General features: G+C 39.1%; 1 protein-coding gene across 1 annotated transcript in view; it reads right to left on the bottom strand.

Annotated features, from left to right (window-relative positions):
* The window catches only part of syne1b (spectrin repeat containing, nuclear envelope 1b), a 91,296-nt gene that overhangs the window by 70,093 nt on the left and 4,243 nt on the right, over window positions 1-16,960 (bottom strand). Inside the window, 26 exon segments of the mRNA XM_057344572.1 lie at window positions 1,178-1,342; window positions 1,421-1,529; window positions 1,617-1,825; window positions 1,903-2,061; window positions 2,275-2,409; window positions 2,516-2,680; window positions 3,191-3,349; window positions 3,502-3,669; window positions 3,761-3,904; window positions 5,590-5,742; window positions 6,098-6,262; window positions 6,340-6,542; window positions 7,678-7,774; window positions 7,853-8,021; window positions 8,689-8,801; window positions 8,993-9,157; window positions 10,161-10,298; window positions 11,204-11,311; window positions 11,522-11,554; window positions 12,126-12,235; window positions 13,297-13,493; window positions 13,601-13,779; window positions 13,880-13,972; window positions 14,797-14,817; window positions 15,040-15,123; window positions 15,290-15,385. Of these exon segments, the coding sequence (XP_057200555.1) occupies window positions 1,178-1,342; window positions 1,421-1,529; window positions 1,617-1,825; window positions 1,903-2,061; window positions 2,275-2,409; window positions 2,516-2,680; window positions 3,191-3,349; window positions 3,502-3,669; window positions 3,761-3,904; window positions 5,590-5,742; window positions 6,098-6,262; window positions 6,340-6,542; window positions 7,678-7,774; window positions 7,853-8,021; window positions 8,689-8,801; window positions 8,993-9,157; window positions 10,161-10,298; window positions 11,204-11,311; window positions 11,522-11,554; window positions 12,126-12,235; window positions 13,297-13,493; window positions 13,601-13,779; window positions 13,880-13,972; window positions 14,797-14,817; window positions 15,040-15,123; window positions 15,290-15,385 (3,537 nt within the window).

Raw genomic sequence — 16,960 nt, 5'->3', positions numbered from 1 at the left:
TTAAAATAGGACAATATCTGGCTGAGATACAACCGTTTAAAACTCTGGAATCTGAGAGCGCAAAAAAATCAAAATATTGAGAAAATTGCCTTTGAATTTGTTAATCAGGGGCACTGTGGCAGACCATCCACTCACAAAAATGACGTTTTTATAAATTTAAGGTAGGAAATTTACAAAATATCTTCATGGAACATGATCTTTACTTAATATCGTAATGATTTTTGGCATAAAAGAAAAATCGATAATTTTGACCCACACAATGTATTTTTGTCTTTTACTAAAAGACTACTCTTAAGTGCTACTTAAGACTGGTTTTGTGATCCAGGGTCACATTTTAAGTTATATGTGTAACAAAAAATGTAATAAAAAATTGTTAACGTTCTGGAAATAAATCTGTTATTTTAATTTAATATTATTAAATAATTATGTTATTTAATACTGTAGGCTAATTATAAGTTTGTAAACATTCGGGATGCGCTCGCATCTTGGTTGCGGAAAAACTTTATTGAAAATCTTTAAAGATTATTGAAAACCTTACCTGAAATAAAATAAACAGGATGATTTCGTCAGTCCAGCCTGTTCGTTTAATGACTCGTTCATCTTAAAATGGTATATTCAACGACGGTATTCCATAGGAAATAATACCATAATTTTTGCCATTTCTATTCTGACATTCAACAACACAGAAATACGTTTTTGAAGGAATTGTCTCCTCCGTTTCACTCATTGCTGCTTTGTTTCCACTGTTTTTCTGCAACCAGTATGCGCGCGCAGCTGGCAGTGACGTAACCGCGACGTCGACTCCAAATTGGTCGATTGCATCATGAGCCTATTATCGTGTAGTGAATCCAACTGTGATCCGACCGTATCATTACACCCCTGGTATGTACCCAGCTGACAAAAATAGGATCTAAAAACATTTTGCTAACATTCCCAAAAAGGTGTGAACACTTTATTTCTAGACACTTGAATCGTTCCACTAACAATGTAAGAACAACATTTTTAGAATGCTTAACAATAACATGTTATGTTGATTAAATGCTGTTTTAACGTTAAAGCAAGAATGTTCCTGATAACTTGAAGTTCTAAGACTGTTCCCTGTTAGCTAGAGAAATGGAATTTGCTCATAATAAAAATATATCAATGTATTCAAAAATATAAAATCCCAATGTCTAACCTCAGACAGGGAGGTCAGGAGACCCTTAAAGTCAGTGGAGAGTTTGCTGAGAGCGGCTCCCTGCCGCTGGGCGTCACTCTGTGTGCAAACCTCAATGAGTGCGGCCAGACGCGTCTTCAGCCAGCTCACGTTCCCCTCCTGAAGCTCAGCGTCATTCCTCAGACTCTACAAATCACTTGACAACACTCCGTAAGACGTCATACATCTCTCACATTCATTTAATCCATTTTGTCCATTTCTCACCTCGATCGTAGATTTGACCTGGCCAAACTTGCTGGGGTCTCCAGCTCGGTTTCGCAGAAGTCTGAGTTGACTTTCCTTCGACGTCACCCATGCAGAGAGCTCAGAAAACCTGCAAATACCAACAAAAAACGACGTTCATATCATCCTGCAGTGATTTAACCTGAAGACAGAAGCTTAGAGACGCTCGGAGGTTCACCTGGTGTTAAACTCCTTCCATTTGTCAGGATGCTGCATGAGTTTCTGATGCGTGCTCTCGATGTGCTCGCTGAGCTCGGCTAACGCCGCTCTGGAGGTTTCCAAGGTTTGCTGGGCCTGTTCGCTCTCGGGAAGCTTCAGACAGAGCTCTTCCATTTGCTGTGATCTCTTCTCACAAAGAGCCTGAGGACCCTTCTCTTTAAAGAACATCTAGAAGAAGACATCCACCGTCAGCTCGGCTTATCACATATAGGCAATAAAAAACACACAGCAAAAGCGGGTCTCACCCTGTGCTCTTTGATCAACCTCTCACTGCCCACGCTCGGCAGACTGCGGTTTTCACGGGCCAGCTCGGACTGACACTCCTGCAGTGATGTCATCAGACGACTCTTCTCCAGCTCCACCTTCAGGTGCAACAAGTGAAAGGGAATTTCCGTTTGAACGTCCTGCAAAAACAAGTTTCCATACGATCAGGTTATTGATCAAATGAAAGCTAATGCCTAGAGCTGCAAAATATACTGAAATATAATAATTGTAAACAATTTATTACTTCAAAAATATTTTGTTTGCTGGTCTTTGAAGAAATGAAAAAAAGCTTTCTTTCATTTCTTCAATGCTAGAGAGATGGGAATGTGAGATGATGCTGTGAGGTTTCGGACCTTCCATTGTTTGTGCAGTTTCCGGACTGTTTCCTGCAGATTCTGCTGTTCTTGCTCCGGCAGTATATCTGTGAGCTCATCACAGGCTTTGAGAAACGCGTTGAGAACTCTCTGATCCAGCTGACCGAAGAACTCCTACACGAAACACAACAGCCAACGTAAAAACATCTCTGATTTCCAACCAGAGATCAATGAGGGCTGTTTGCCCAGAACCAGAATAGAACGGGGTTTTTTTTCTCACCGTGTGTTTTTTCAGAAGGTCCTCTGGGTCTCCTCGCTCTGCCATGGAGCTGCGGGCTATTTTCAGAACTTTCTCCAGTTCCATGCGAGACTCCTCGAATCTCTTCATCAGACTGCTGTTGGCCTCCACGTGTCGCTTCCACTCGGTGGTTTCTTTCACCATGGCCTTTATGAAACAAACATAGCTCAGTGCACATTTAAAGAAGAAATGTCTGAAATGAGATGCCTCACTATCTCGACGTGTTCCCATGGACAGCTGTGAGATTACATGGAGACAGAATGGAAACTTAAAAAATAAATGGTGCTATGCTTCCAGGAAAGGATTTTTTATGCAAACACACTAAATAAAGAGACTTATTTTTCTTTTCTTTTTCTGTTGCTTTGCTTTGTAAATTTTGTATCATGTGGAAAGCAGATGATGTATTTTTTGTTGTATTTAATGCATATTATTAACATTGCATAATAATTCAAACATTAATTTAAACATTAATTAAAATATTTCTTGTCAACAATTGTATAGCCCTGTTACTTTTGCAGTATATGAAAAATGTGTTTTTAATTTCCAAATCTGTGATAAATATCTAAGACGAAGTGTTTTTAAATGAAGCACAAACAGAGGAAACTTTAAGCAATAGAAAATGACTGTATCGTGTTGCTTGTGACGCACGTGTGATACCTGCGAGGAAGTCTGAAGCTCAGCGATTCTCCTCTCCAGCAGCGACGTGTCCAGATGTTTGAGGTTCTTACTTGTGTCCAAAGATTTCAGAATGACCTGATGGTTTTTATCAATGACTGACAGACACTTTTTGCAGCTCTGCTGATATGTAACCAGCTCCTGCGAATCGTTTTGACAAAAAGAGACAGAGATCTTCATGTCACTCAAAAATCATGTCAAGTTTTATGAATCTCACATTTTTATTTCAAATGTAATTATCATGTCACGTACGTCTTTTGTTCTAAACATTAACTTATGACAGCATGAGTTACCTGACACTTCTGATTGAAGTCTCCTGGAGCCTCAGAGTCCCGGGAGGAGGTGATGCGGCTCGCCTTCTCCAGCGACTGGTAGAACCCAGTGATGTTTTTCTCCATTTCTTCTAAAGGAGGCAGCATGGCCTGGGAGTCCCTCAGCAGGGGCAGAGCTCTCTCTCTGATCTGAAACAGACGGCACATATCCAGGTCAAAAAGAAAGCGAGATCATGAAACTTAATGTGGCGGCTAATGGGAGAAACAACAGGCCGAGCACCTTGCAGAGCTCATCTTTGATGGTTGCCATGGCGGCCAGCATCTGCGCGATCTCCTCCTCCGTGAGGTCTTTGGTCAGCTGCTGCGCATTACGCGTGGCCGTTTTGTACGCGGCCTCCATGGTCGGAACCTTGTGCTTGATGTCCTGAGAGGATGGAGTTGACATTTATGATCTCATGCTCTGTAGCGTCAACGACACTGCAGTAAACATCATCATCATTTATCCCCATCAAATAAATTGGTTGGATAATTGCATCAGTACACAGCTCATCAGTGATATTTTTCGAGTCATTATCACAGTATCACCCTGTAGGGGGTTATTTATCCAGCTGTGTGTACAATTTCCCATTTTTCTACATAGATAAGTACTGTACCCAATAAATAAACATACATAAAGTATTCAATTAAATAGCAACTACTGCATTTTATTACGTGAGAAAGAAGAAGCCACAGCATGATCTGAAAGATCTACAGCTGTTTTTATATCTTTAATGAAGCAAAAATATCAGAGGCAAAGGGATGCAAAGGAAGGTACATTATGCGATTTCTGTAAAACACTGTTGATATTTATATTCGATACCCAAACAAATACCAAATTAAAAAAATAAAAATAAATCTGAAGAATCAAGTATCAGTACTTTATCAGAGAAAAAAATTACTTCACTATTATGAAGCATCATAATATTTACTGCACTTCTTAAATCTATTGTTTTTTACCTTTACAGTAAAACTCTTGCACTTTTATAAGTATTTTTTGCTATAAAAAAAAATGTATAGATTTTTAATGTATTTAAGTATTGAAGGTAAAAAAATACCTGAAAAAATATCTAATGGAATAATATTTATTTAATGGTAAAATATTTCATATTTAAAAATGTAGTGGAGTAAAAGTATGACACCTGCTTTATAATGTAATGAAGCAAAATCTTTCCAAAGTAAAAACACTTACTTTTACAAAAGAACACAATAGATACTTAAAAATTTACTTAAATAGAGTAATAAAAAAGTACAGTCCATCTCCTCCTACCTAAAAGAAACACACCCCTGCCTTCATTGCTCCACCCCCAAAATAACAAACACTTATGCTGCGTCCCAATCAGCATACTATCTGTCCTAAATAGTATTTGAAAATAGAATTAGTATGTCCCAAACCGTAGTATGTTGAAAAGAGTATTCCAAAGATTCCCGGATGGTCTACTACTTCCGGTAGAAATTCGAAGTGCAGAATGACGCACACTCGAACCACTAATATTACCCACAACTCACCGCGAGTAGGCGGAGTTAAGTGACGCTCCACTGCATTAATAAAATGAAATAACTGATGCGTCACTACATTAATAAATATAACTATAGAGTTAACATTACATATGAAACAATATGAATAAATACATAGATGGAAAGAAGAGCTGTATTTTGAATGTGTGTGACAGCCACTTCCGTTTCCTGTTAATATGTCACAGTGCGTGCATTTTGTTTTGCTACACACTTAAATGCATATATGCTTTTTCCTAACAAAAACAGTACATACTTTTAGTGCATAGTATAAGTAGGCGAATTGGTATGCAGCATTAGTCATCAGGAGCGTACACACACCTTGTTGCTGATTGGCTGCGAGTGTTATGGTGTTATTATGGATCGATCAGATTTGTTTTTTCTTCTATTTAAGAAATCACAACGGTGGCCAACAGAACACGCAAAATAGCCATGTAGCAAATATCTTAAAATTGTTCGCTTGGATGTTGATTTGAATATTTAAATTCTCAGAAATCACTTACTGCACCTTTAAACTATCAGAAGTAAAAATTGAAGAAATCCTTGAATTCAGATTACCTCCACATCTTGCAGATACGTCCTGATGTTCAGAAATGACACTTGAACTGGAGTATTCATCCTCTCGTTGGATGTGTCACTAAACGCTTTCAAAGCTTCAATTCCGTCTTCATAATCTTTTCTCAGTTTGTCCACTTCATCTGCTCTGGCATACTAAGACAAAAAACTCATTTCAATATTGTCTCCTTTACACCTCAGAATCCTCTATACCTCTATCTATCCTAAGACACGCAACAACATTTAATAAAAAAACATTGTGAAAGAAGAATTTCATTGTTTACTAATGCTCTTTAGAATTAACACTCCCCAGTAAACCGGACCATTTTTGGAAAGCAAGTTGCAAAAAGAGGTCATTCAGAAATCATCATGGTATGAAAATGAGTTAATTCCCCATGAAAAGTCCCTTTGAAGGTGAGTAGATTACATTTGTAGCAAAAACCACTAAAAGAATGCTTGAATGATGAAAAACAAGATGTCAGGGGAAAAAACGAGACGTTTCATGTCTCACATGTTTGACTTTGACGAACAGCTCTCTCCATCGGCCATTGAGGAGAAGCAGTTGCTGTTTCAGTTCTCTGGAAACGGTCTCATCACACGTCTCGATCAGAAAGTTTCCAGCATCGTTCATGCCCATGTGCTGCTGAATCCAGTGTGGAAGATTCCGGAAAAACTCCTGGAGAATTGACAGTGTTTATACAAAGCCCCCAATAGTTTTATCTCTTTGAAAAGTGATAGGTTATTAATACGCACCCGTTTGTCGCTCTCTGATTGGTTGAGCATCTTCTCAGCGTCCTCCAGCCAGGCCTGCAGACTTGCCACAGTGCTGCTGTATTTCTCCCAGTTACAGATCACTTCCTCCAGCATGCTACGCACGCTACGCACCTCCACCGACAGGTTCTTCCATTGCGCTGTGACGTCACTCAGAAACTTATTCACTCCATCACACTCCTCAGCTGTCAATAAATGCATAGATAAATATTACAAACTAGATTTAGAACGAGTTGTGCTAGCACGGTAGGGATTTAAATACCATGAAGTCATTATAAACCTGTGTGACTTTCTCTCTGCTCCAGATCACAAAAGAAGATATTTTGAAGAATGTTGATAACCAAACAACACTGGCCCGCATTGACTTCCATTGTATGAACACAAAACCACAGAGACATTTCTCAAAATGTCTTCTTTCGTGGTCCACTGAAGACAGAGTCGTACACAGGTTTTGAAGGGTAAAGAAATATAGACATCATTTTCCAATTTGGGTGAACTATCCCTTTAACGCTGTAATAATGGTATCAAGGATGTTTGACAGAATAAGACTGAATCTGAACGTAACGCAAAACAATTTTGGCTTGTAGAGATCAGAATCACAGCCAGAAAATGATTATAAAAAGCTGCATGTTTCTTCAGCCTCGTGGTACATAACGGATGAGAGCATCACGTCTTACATCTTATTTTATTTAGCCTTGTTGTGCAAGCTTTCTGGAGCTTGTGCAGAGGCAGCAGCTTTTGCCAGAGGGGAACTGGAATCCCCTGGTTGGGCCTGGGTTCTCCTGAGGTTTTTTTTCTCGATTAGAGTTTTGGGTTCCTCGCCACCGTTTGCATACTGTTTTTGCACTATCTGCCTGACCGGGGGGGCTGCTTTAGAATTTATTATTTGACCTGTGCTTCTCCTCTCCTTATCTAAATGTGTGCTCTCACTGAGCGTGGTGTGTGTGTGGGTGTGGTGTGTGTGTGTGTGTGTGTGTGTGTGTGTGTGTGTGTGTGCGTGTGTGTGTGGTGTGGTGCGTACTTGTCTTGTGTAGTACGTGTGTGTGTGTGTGTGGTGTGTTGTGTGTGTGTGCAGTGCGCATCACGTGTGTGTGTTGTGTCTCTGTGTCTGGTGTGTGTTGGTGCGTGGTGAATATTGTGTGTGTGGAGTGTTTTGTATGTGGGTATGTCTGTCTTCTGTGTTTTCAACCTTTTCTTGTTTTTGCAGGTACAACTTTAATTATTTTGCTTATAGTCAATATGTCTCATGTACAGCTGCTTTGTAACAATGAAAATTGTAAAAGCGCTATATAAATAAAGTTGAGTTGAGAGTTGAGTTACCGGAAGCTCCAGACTTCATGTACGTCTCTGCTGCCTGTTTCAGGGTCCGAAACGTCGTTTCGTAGTGCTCAAAGAACTTATGGCCTTCGATAAATGTCTGAGTTGGAAAGAATAGATCATTAGTAGGATGTTTTGTGACGTCTAATGCAGAAAAATTGAAAACTAGTGGACGTACAATATAATTCTGGAGGAGCAGCTCCACCGAGTCCGGCCGGCCGTATTTAATGATCCAAGATTTCAGCTTTGACTCCGCCAGGATGAGAAAAGCCATCAGGCGATACTTCATCTCCCAGAAATCAAGTTTAATAAGATGAAAATGGGACGATGTGGACACGAAATTAAATCTGTGAAATAAATGTGAAACAACTGGTACAGTAACTCACTTTGGATAAAAGTGTCCACTAAATAAATACATGTAAATTAGAGATCCACCGAAACGAAAATTCTCCACCGATACCGACAGAGTGATATCTGCCGATACCGATTCTGAAGATTAACCTTCTGAATGTTTTTAATTCATATAATGACTATTAATATTAAACACCAAACTGGTGATGTGTCTGAATATTTTCTATAAACAGAGCACAAATTCACTGCATTTTCCTGTTCCTCTTTTGATTGACAGGTTATCCCGGCCATGATCATTGGCTGTTTTTAAACTATCGGGCGATTGTGTGAAAAATTGCTTTTATCAACCGATATCGATTATTGGCTGATATATCGGTGCATCTCTAATGTAAATATAAATACTAATAAGTAGGAAAGAGTAAATACATTTTAAAACTGTTTTGAATTTTTAGTGTTTAAAGACAACATGGAATAAAACTTGACTTTATTTACATTAAGTACGTCACATTCCTGACCTTATTGTGCAGTATAATCCAAAAAACAAAATGTCCCATATCAAACGGATTTATAAGAAAAACGTCACGTTACGAATATAACAAAGACCATTGCATGTTGTCTTTAAACCAGCCTCCTGCCGTGAAACAAAAGCTCATGAGAATGAACCTTTCCGCCATGTCCTGAAGTTGATCGGGTGGAACCGGGACCCCGTTTACAGATCTGTCTCTGTGAATCTGTTGAAACGCATGTCTGTGTCCTTCCAAATTCTTCAGCACCTCCTGAATGGAAAACACAAACATCAAGAATTAAAATCTGATGAACACTGTTCATATTTAAGCTCCTCACATGAATGAAGTGCACAAGAGATTACAAGAGCAAATTGTCTTAGAAGGTACTGTATGCATTCAATCTTTTGGACCAGCAAAGTAGAAATCTCGCCAGGTTTTGGAATTTTGAGTCTGAAGCGAACCTTGTGCTGTTCCAGTTTTCTGTGGATGATGTTGGCCGTCTCCTCGTGGGCTTGTTGAATGGGCACGTCCTCTCTTAGGGAAAGTTCTGCCCGATGCAGCCAAGCACCGATCACTCCCAGAGGACCAGGCAAAGATTTATCCAGATGGATGTGCCAATCTAAGAGCTAGACAAACCACAGCACATATCAAAAGGAGATCTCTCTCTTTTTAAAGGGATGATTCAACGCCGTTTCATGCTTTCTGACTTCTTTACACTGTTAAACGTGCTGGCTTCTCATGCTTAACATGGTCAACTTGTCAAAAAACGAGTTGGACGTATTACGTAGTATTTCTGTGCTCAATACACTCCCCCAAAGACCCGCTTATCATCAAGATTGGCTGCGCTGCGTCAAGACTGGCTGCGCTGTGGGCCTGCAGCTGCAGCTCGTTACATTTGCGATAGTGAGAGAAGTTGAGGTGTGTTTGTTTGTTCACGGCATTTCAGTGATGAATGTTATATAACGCTGGATTTGGAGATCGTTTGAAACTGATTGATGGCGCGGTCCCAGCGCTAAAAGATGCCGGACATGAACCGCACGCGGTAAGTGAAACTAAGTCATATGTCTGTGTTTTGTTGCGTACGTGCATAATGTAAACAACACAAACTTATAGTGAATCTACAGTTATGCAGGGATATAATGCAATGATGTATTGTGTGCTCGTGATTTAGTTCCTCCCCCCCGCACACCCCCAGGAGGTCATCTGTTTTCGGAAATAATCGTACAGCTGTATCTGTCGTTTATAAATGTGATCAAACTAAAGACTCTTCGAAGATATGAAGTATGCAACACTACTGTATAGGTACTCAAGATTTATATGAGATTGGCAGAAACTGCACGTTCAACCGGATCTTTAAAGCCGCTTTCTGTATGAAAGGACCCATCAAGCTGTCGAGTGCCCGGCCAGATCGCCGCGTCCGCTCTGTGGAGTTCTCTGTTTCAATAAACAAAAGTCTCTCTGTGTGTCTGTCCTGATTTCTCACTAATGAACTCCAGGATCAAAGTCCTGCACTACAGCTTACACTTCATAACAGCTTGTGATCTATTTATTTGATCTTTGATGTCATCGTATATGATGCGTAGATGTGATGATGTGATGTTAGTTAATGATATATGATGAAACACATACCCTGACAGACAACTGATCCCAGGCCTGTTTGACGACGGCCTGATCCACCGATAGTTTTCCATCTCGGTGTACGGGCTGCAACAGAGACTCTACATGTTTCTTTCTCATTTCATACTGCACACGGAAGCTCTTAAAGGCCTGCAGCACAAAAAAAAGATAGTCAATAGAAAAATGGGACATTAGAGACCAAAATACAGTACATCTGAAATAAGTCTGTAGAAAGGTGAAAAAGCCACAGAAAAGATAAAGAGACCATTCCAAATGTTCATTTCAGTCCAGTTTCGCTTGAATTTCAACAAAACCAAACCTTAGGAGTGACAAAGTCATCCAAAAGCAATGTGAAAGACGCAAGACAAGACACATGAAAACTGTGATAAAAATCAGGGTCATCACATAAAAAATATATTTTTTTAACTTTATATTACAATATGACTGTTGTATGCTTAAATCTGAACTTGTTTTCTTTGCAGTATTTTAGGTCTGAAAAGAAACAGAGCATTTTTTCTGTTATTTTCACCTGTTTCTCCAGTTTTCATTTTCTCCAAACAATATTTTTATTTGAAATTTGGGATAAATATAGTAAGTAGTTCAAAGAATGAAACAAAAATGATCAATTTACCTAAACGCATACCTATAAATGAAGAGTTTGGTTCCAAAATGAGATAACTCCGCTTGTAAAAAATTCAAAAATCATGTTTTTTATTATGTTATCATGTTTGTATTGTTTTATTGTGTTAGTTAGCTGTATTTTTTTAGTTATTATGGCTTAAAACAAAACAAACCAACTGCAGTTCGATTGATATTGATTGGAATGCACAATTAAAAAAAATGATTTTTGAAAATCTTTAAAAACAGAGTCATCTTATTTTGGAACCAAACTCTTCAAATATTACATTTTAAAATTGAGAAAAAAATGATTTTGAAACGGTCTCTTTTTTCTGCTGTCTATAGAAATTTATAGAGAAGTGCATTCGTCATGTATACCATCATATTGTAATGCAAACCTTACTAGTGTACAGGACTGATGTACTGTATATTTTTACCTGATATTTGTCAGCGAGACTCTCCTCAGAACCCTGCAAACACAGTACATCTCTCTCCAGCTGATCCAGCCAAACCTTCACCTCCCTCAGCACCTTTCTCTCCTCTCTCTGTGCACGGCACACACAAAACAACTACTTAACACTTATTTAGAGAGCATTCGGCAAGATACTTCACACTAAGATCCCACGTAACAGAGTGATGAAAAGATAGAAGCAGAAGGTTCATTTGAAACAAGACTGAAGATCCCAAATCACTACATGTCATATTAAGCTTATAGCCCTGTATTATTATGACCCTGTTTATTGATAAGCACATACCTCAAGCATTAGCTCAATATCTTGTGGGTCATACTGTCCAGGAGAGCAGACACATCGAGACACGCAAACACAACAGACGTTAGCAGGATTAAAGCCAGGAAAAAAGAAGAATACAGAAGAGAGCAGCACCGCAGACGGGTCCTTCCCAGAAAACAGTGATGTCTGTGAGCTGTAAGTGTGTGTCCATGACTTAATATTGATATTTTTAACAATTAGCCACTATGGCGAATACAGGAGTTGGAAAAACAATCATTGAAAAACAGTTTCCTGAAAATGACCCGTTGTCTAAAACAAGCTTCATGCATGCGTGAGAAAACCGGCTCTTACCTGTAGAGTGGGAATAGAGAGAGCAAATGTAGGAATGGAACGAACCGGCTACAAACACGTACAGCGAGCGACACAGACAGAGACACAGAGTGAGCACACGGAGCAATGCATTATGGGTGTGATTCTACAGTTGAATGGGTCTTTGAATGGATTCCATATTGGATGCACTAAACTAAATGGACCTGGTTAGTGACAAATGAATACTCGAAGCTCTACAGGTGGCATGAAATAACTACAGCAGGCGGTGAGAGTATTTTAAGATGATAGCGCGCTTTACTTCTTCTTGGTGTCCATCTGCCTCAGACTGGTGGGGGTCTGGGTAGTGTTTCAGGAACTGAGCTACGTAAGTCATGATGGATTTCTCGTCAGGTTTGTCCACATCCACATCTGCAAGAGAAACATGGAGACCTCAAAGATCGGGACTGGCCAAAAGTAAATCCAGTCCTTCTATAACAACCACTCCACTCCCTACAAATCATCCAGTAATCAATCCAGGATGCTTAAGGAGCCCCCTAGCAACACCCTAGCAACCGTCCTCCTGCAAAGACCTAGAAACTTTTTAGAATGCCCTCGCAGCTTCATAGCAATGCAATAGAAAATACTCAGCAGTCTTTAAACCGCTAAAGGATTTAAATCATCTTGACTAGTTAAACTACTACTGTGATAAAAAAATACAGAAACATACGAAGAGTTTATTTTCAAAAACAGATAACTCCGTTTTTAAAGATTTTCAAGAATTATGTTTTGTAATCATGTTTTGTATTGTGTTTTATTGCATTTTTTGAGTTATTATTACGTAATCAAAACAACCCAACTGCCGTTTGATTGATATTCATTGGAATGCACAATAAAAAACATGATTTTTGAAGTTATCTGTTTTTGCAAATGAACTGGAAGCTATGGAAGCTATCAAAATAAAGAGTGTCCCCAAAACCGCCGCTTGTCTTTACATTAGTTAACACAAAGTATGAATCGTCTGGTGTTACGTAGACCTGATGCCATATTAGATGATCTTCTAATGACTCGACTCTTACATGAAGCTTTTTAATGTGACTTCCAATGGCTTCTGCCACATCACATAATGATGTCATGCCTGTTTGTGTCTGATCTCGCCCGATCTCATGCTTGAATTACAGTGACCTACATACAAAACTATAACGGCATCTGTCTGTAAAAAGGCTTCATGACGGTAAATCTCAATGGAACTTTGAAATGTCTACTTACAAACAAGCAGTTTCATACAAAAATAATACAAAAGACAATTTATATTTCTCTACTATGATATTTGCAACATTTAGCATGTTTGACTTGTGTATACTAAGGTACTAAATGATTACCATATTTATATATTACGATACTATTTTTTAAAGTTGATATTGGTCATTGCATAGGATATTGGGAAGATATTAAAGAAAAATGTCAAAACTGTTCAAATGGAGCAGCATTACCTTCAGGATCCAGTAAACGTGGTATCCCGAGCTCATTCTCCGCCACACTGAACGCTTCCTCCAGGTTGTCGCGGTTACTTCTGGTTTTCACGACATCCATGTCAACAAGATCCGGACGAATGGCGTGTATAACTGAATGGAAAGCCACACCACTACGCCAACTGGGACCAAAATCTTTGACCGTAATTCCCAGCCGACTTGAGACTAGAGATAATGTTAACAAATTAGGTGGTCCAGCATTCCATTAAAAACACACCGACAGTAACTAAAGCAATATTGTTTGATTTGAGTGAAAATGTCATACTTGGTTGCTGTGGTTTGGACCCATCTAAGCATGGCTTTTTTGGCATTGCCCTGAAACTTGGTGATCACTTTGCGTTTCATGGGTGGGCTGCCTGTCTCAGAGCCGGCCATGCTATCAACAGAAGAGGCGCTGCTGGATAATGCCTGAAGGGCTGTCAGATTACTGGTCAACTCTTCAATCTGCAAACGTTTGGGAGGACAGACCCTTAAAACCCACATACTGTACGTGGACCAATGCATGACTTCAAACACATATACGGGTGTTATTTTCAAAGTTCACCTGGAAGTAGAGAATAATGGTCCACATCAGCCCCAAGACAATAGACGGTCGTCCATCAGCGATGTCTGTGGCATTAATGTTGACTAGTTTAATCTACGAAACCAATATATCACATATATCATCAATGCCATGGATATTTATGTTGCCCATCATCAAAAGCACAGGTGTGTAAACGAGCCAAACGCAAATCCTGTCAGCACAGAAGAAATAAATAATGTTTCTTGCAAGCATTTTCACTGTAAAAAATTATTTACAGTAAGATTTACAGTACATTATGGCAAAACGTTTAAATGCATAATTTTGGCATTTCCATTAAATACAAGGAGCTATTATTTAACGCATATTGCTGAAAAAGAAGCTTTTGGCAGAATCTTCAATCATAGCTCACATATTATTATGTTTTTATATATTCTGTATTTGTATATTGAAGAAAAACTTCATCATTTCAAACCTGAACATGTTACCAATGTGCCAAATCTCTGACCGTTTTTCCTGAATTTTGCTGTAAATTTACAGAATTTTTTACAGTGTGCAGGCCTTGATCCTTCTGAACTTATTTTGGGGAAAATCGCAACAACACAATGGGATTAACCAGCCAGTTAGAAGCTTATTCAAATAATCCGAAAGTTTCAAAAGCATGCTCTAAAAATGAAGTTTGCATCGAGTTTGCATAGGCCAGGACGGATATACGAAACATACGTGAAACCGTCGAGTGCTCTTGTTTAAGTCAGTTTGAGAGATATAAGAGATGCTTTCAAACCCAATGAGTAAAAAAATAAAATTCAGCCAGTAACAGCTTTAGCAAACATGTAAATAATGAAACTGCTGGCTGCATATGGCACGCATCAGCAAATGTAAATAAATGCGTCAAAAGAGCAGGTGTTTGTGAAACTGAGACTTCTGTTGAAAGTACTGACCGGAGATCCTCTGTATACAGACTGAGACAAGGCATGATAAGAGAGAGGACACAGTTAGAAGCACAAAATAATGGACGCTGGACTGGGACATACAGAATGAACATCTTTAATATCTTTGGAAAGTATTTGTATTGAATTGGGTACATGGGTCCAGTGGATTAGGAACCTTAGATTGTGGGGGGCCCAAAATTTTAAAATTAAGATTTGAGGATGACGTATACAGTACTGTATGTGGTCACGTACCCTCCTGCCCTCCAGGAACTTTAACGCAGTGCCTATGTTGGAAACCCAGTGGATCCTTTTCAGCTGTCTGCCTTGTTCACATGGCTAAAGAAAAGGCGAGAGGACCGTGAGCAAGAGAAATGAATGCAGAACCGTATCAAGTCCATTATCTTTCAATTAAACAGACACTAAATGACATCACCGCGGGCACTGAAGGATAATCTGTAGAATCCGAGGTGAGAAATCGGGATATTGCATTAGTGACACTTACTAATCTCTGTCCAGACAGCACCTCTAACAAAGCCAACAGTTTCACCCCATCCTTGATGTCCTCGAACAGGTCGTTGACTTCTAAGGGAGGTTTGTGCTGGAAATGGAAAAATTTGGTAGAATAGATAAATGAGCAATGACCTTAAAGGACCTTTATAAAAACATGCCAACATTCACCAGCTTACATAGACCAAAACATAGTAAAGAATATTAAATTAAATAGAATTGTTGTTGGCATGTTAAAAGAATATTTCACAATATTTTAATATAAAATCATTTGTGTAAAGAAAGGAAGTCATAGGTGTGTCATGTGTGAGAGATTTTTTCCTTTTAAGGTCTGTTCTCATTCACTTTCAAATCCCATAACCCTACAATACATATTTAGCATCAGAGCAAAATTCGAAGCAACCTTTTTTACAAATTTAATCGATATCCAGCATTTAAAACAGCTATGCTTAGCTAAATAAAATTTATAAGAGGTGTGTGCTAGGATGCAAACTTCTTACTTAGAAATGCAAGTTAAATGGGTCATGTATTCGCGTTTTTCTGTATTATTATTTGCCCATGCATGTATTAGACACGTAAAATTGCAAAAATGAAAGTGTAGGAACAAAAGATGCTTTCTATGCTCACCCAGCCCTGCCTGAAACGCCTCGTGTAACCACACCCCCACAAATCTGAGTAAGACCACCCAAATGTATACGCAAGTAAGGTGGGCGTACCTGTCAGTACAATTGAAGAGGAACCTGATGTTCCAAATATGGTAAGAGGCGTTACATTTCCCTCACACGCTTACAGTATTCGACCAATCACTACGCACTGGTTAACTGGCCAATCATAGCACACCTCGCTTTTCAGAGCCATGAGCTTTGTATCTCCAAAGAGGAGATACAAACATGCACAGTATGTGGAAAATACAGCGTTTTTTAAACCTTAAATCGTGTATACACATTGCATTACATCTAAAACAAACCATAATATTCATTTCAGCCGTGTCATATGACCCCTTTAACATGCAGATACTTGACTATCTGCAGTCCTACTTGTGAGCACATAACAAAATCTGCAGTCTGTGCCGCTCGGTGAAACCAAGATGGAAAGGATAACAACAGAAAGTCTGCTTATGGCACATGCTCCAGCAGCTGTAATGAGGATTATGGGTTCAGAAACTGCTGTGTCACACGGCAGGAAAAGACACGAGCGAGATATAAAGATCAGACAGCGTCAGCACTGGCAGATATTTCGTGCTTTTGTGTTTCATGCTTTCACACCTCATCTGAACATATTCATACAGTAAACGTATAATGTTCCAGTTGCTAAATATGACCCATGCATCTATTCAAAACTCTAAAAATCTATTTCTTTTTATAGACGCCCTTGTGGTTGTGTATAGTCAGCTCTTGATTTTTGCATGCTTCACAAAAAAGTACCCAAAAGACATTATTGCACTACCGTGTACAGGTAGCACTGGACAGCAGTACACATGATTTGTACATTTTCATTATAACTGAAATGCGACTGTCATCATTTTGATCATAAAAAAGTGCAAATTGTGCAAAGGAAATGAAGACAATAGCGAAAAGAACAGACATGCTAAAGGTCAAACCAAAATAGTCAGAACTTTCCATCATAAAACCGACTCGCAGGCAAAGCCCAAACGCATTTATTTGTG

The sequence above is a fragment of the Triplophysa rosa genome, linkage group LG10, assembly GCF_024868665.1.
Source record: "Triplophysa rosa linkage group LG10, Trosa_1v2, whole genome shotgun sequence".
NCBI classification, from domain to species: Eukaryota; Metazoa; Chordata; class Actinopteri; order Cypriniformes; family Nemacheilidae; genus Triplophysa; species Triplophysa rosa.
This window is presented reverse-complemented; position numbering and strand designations above follow the sequence as displayed.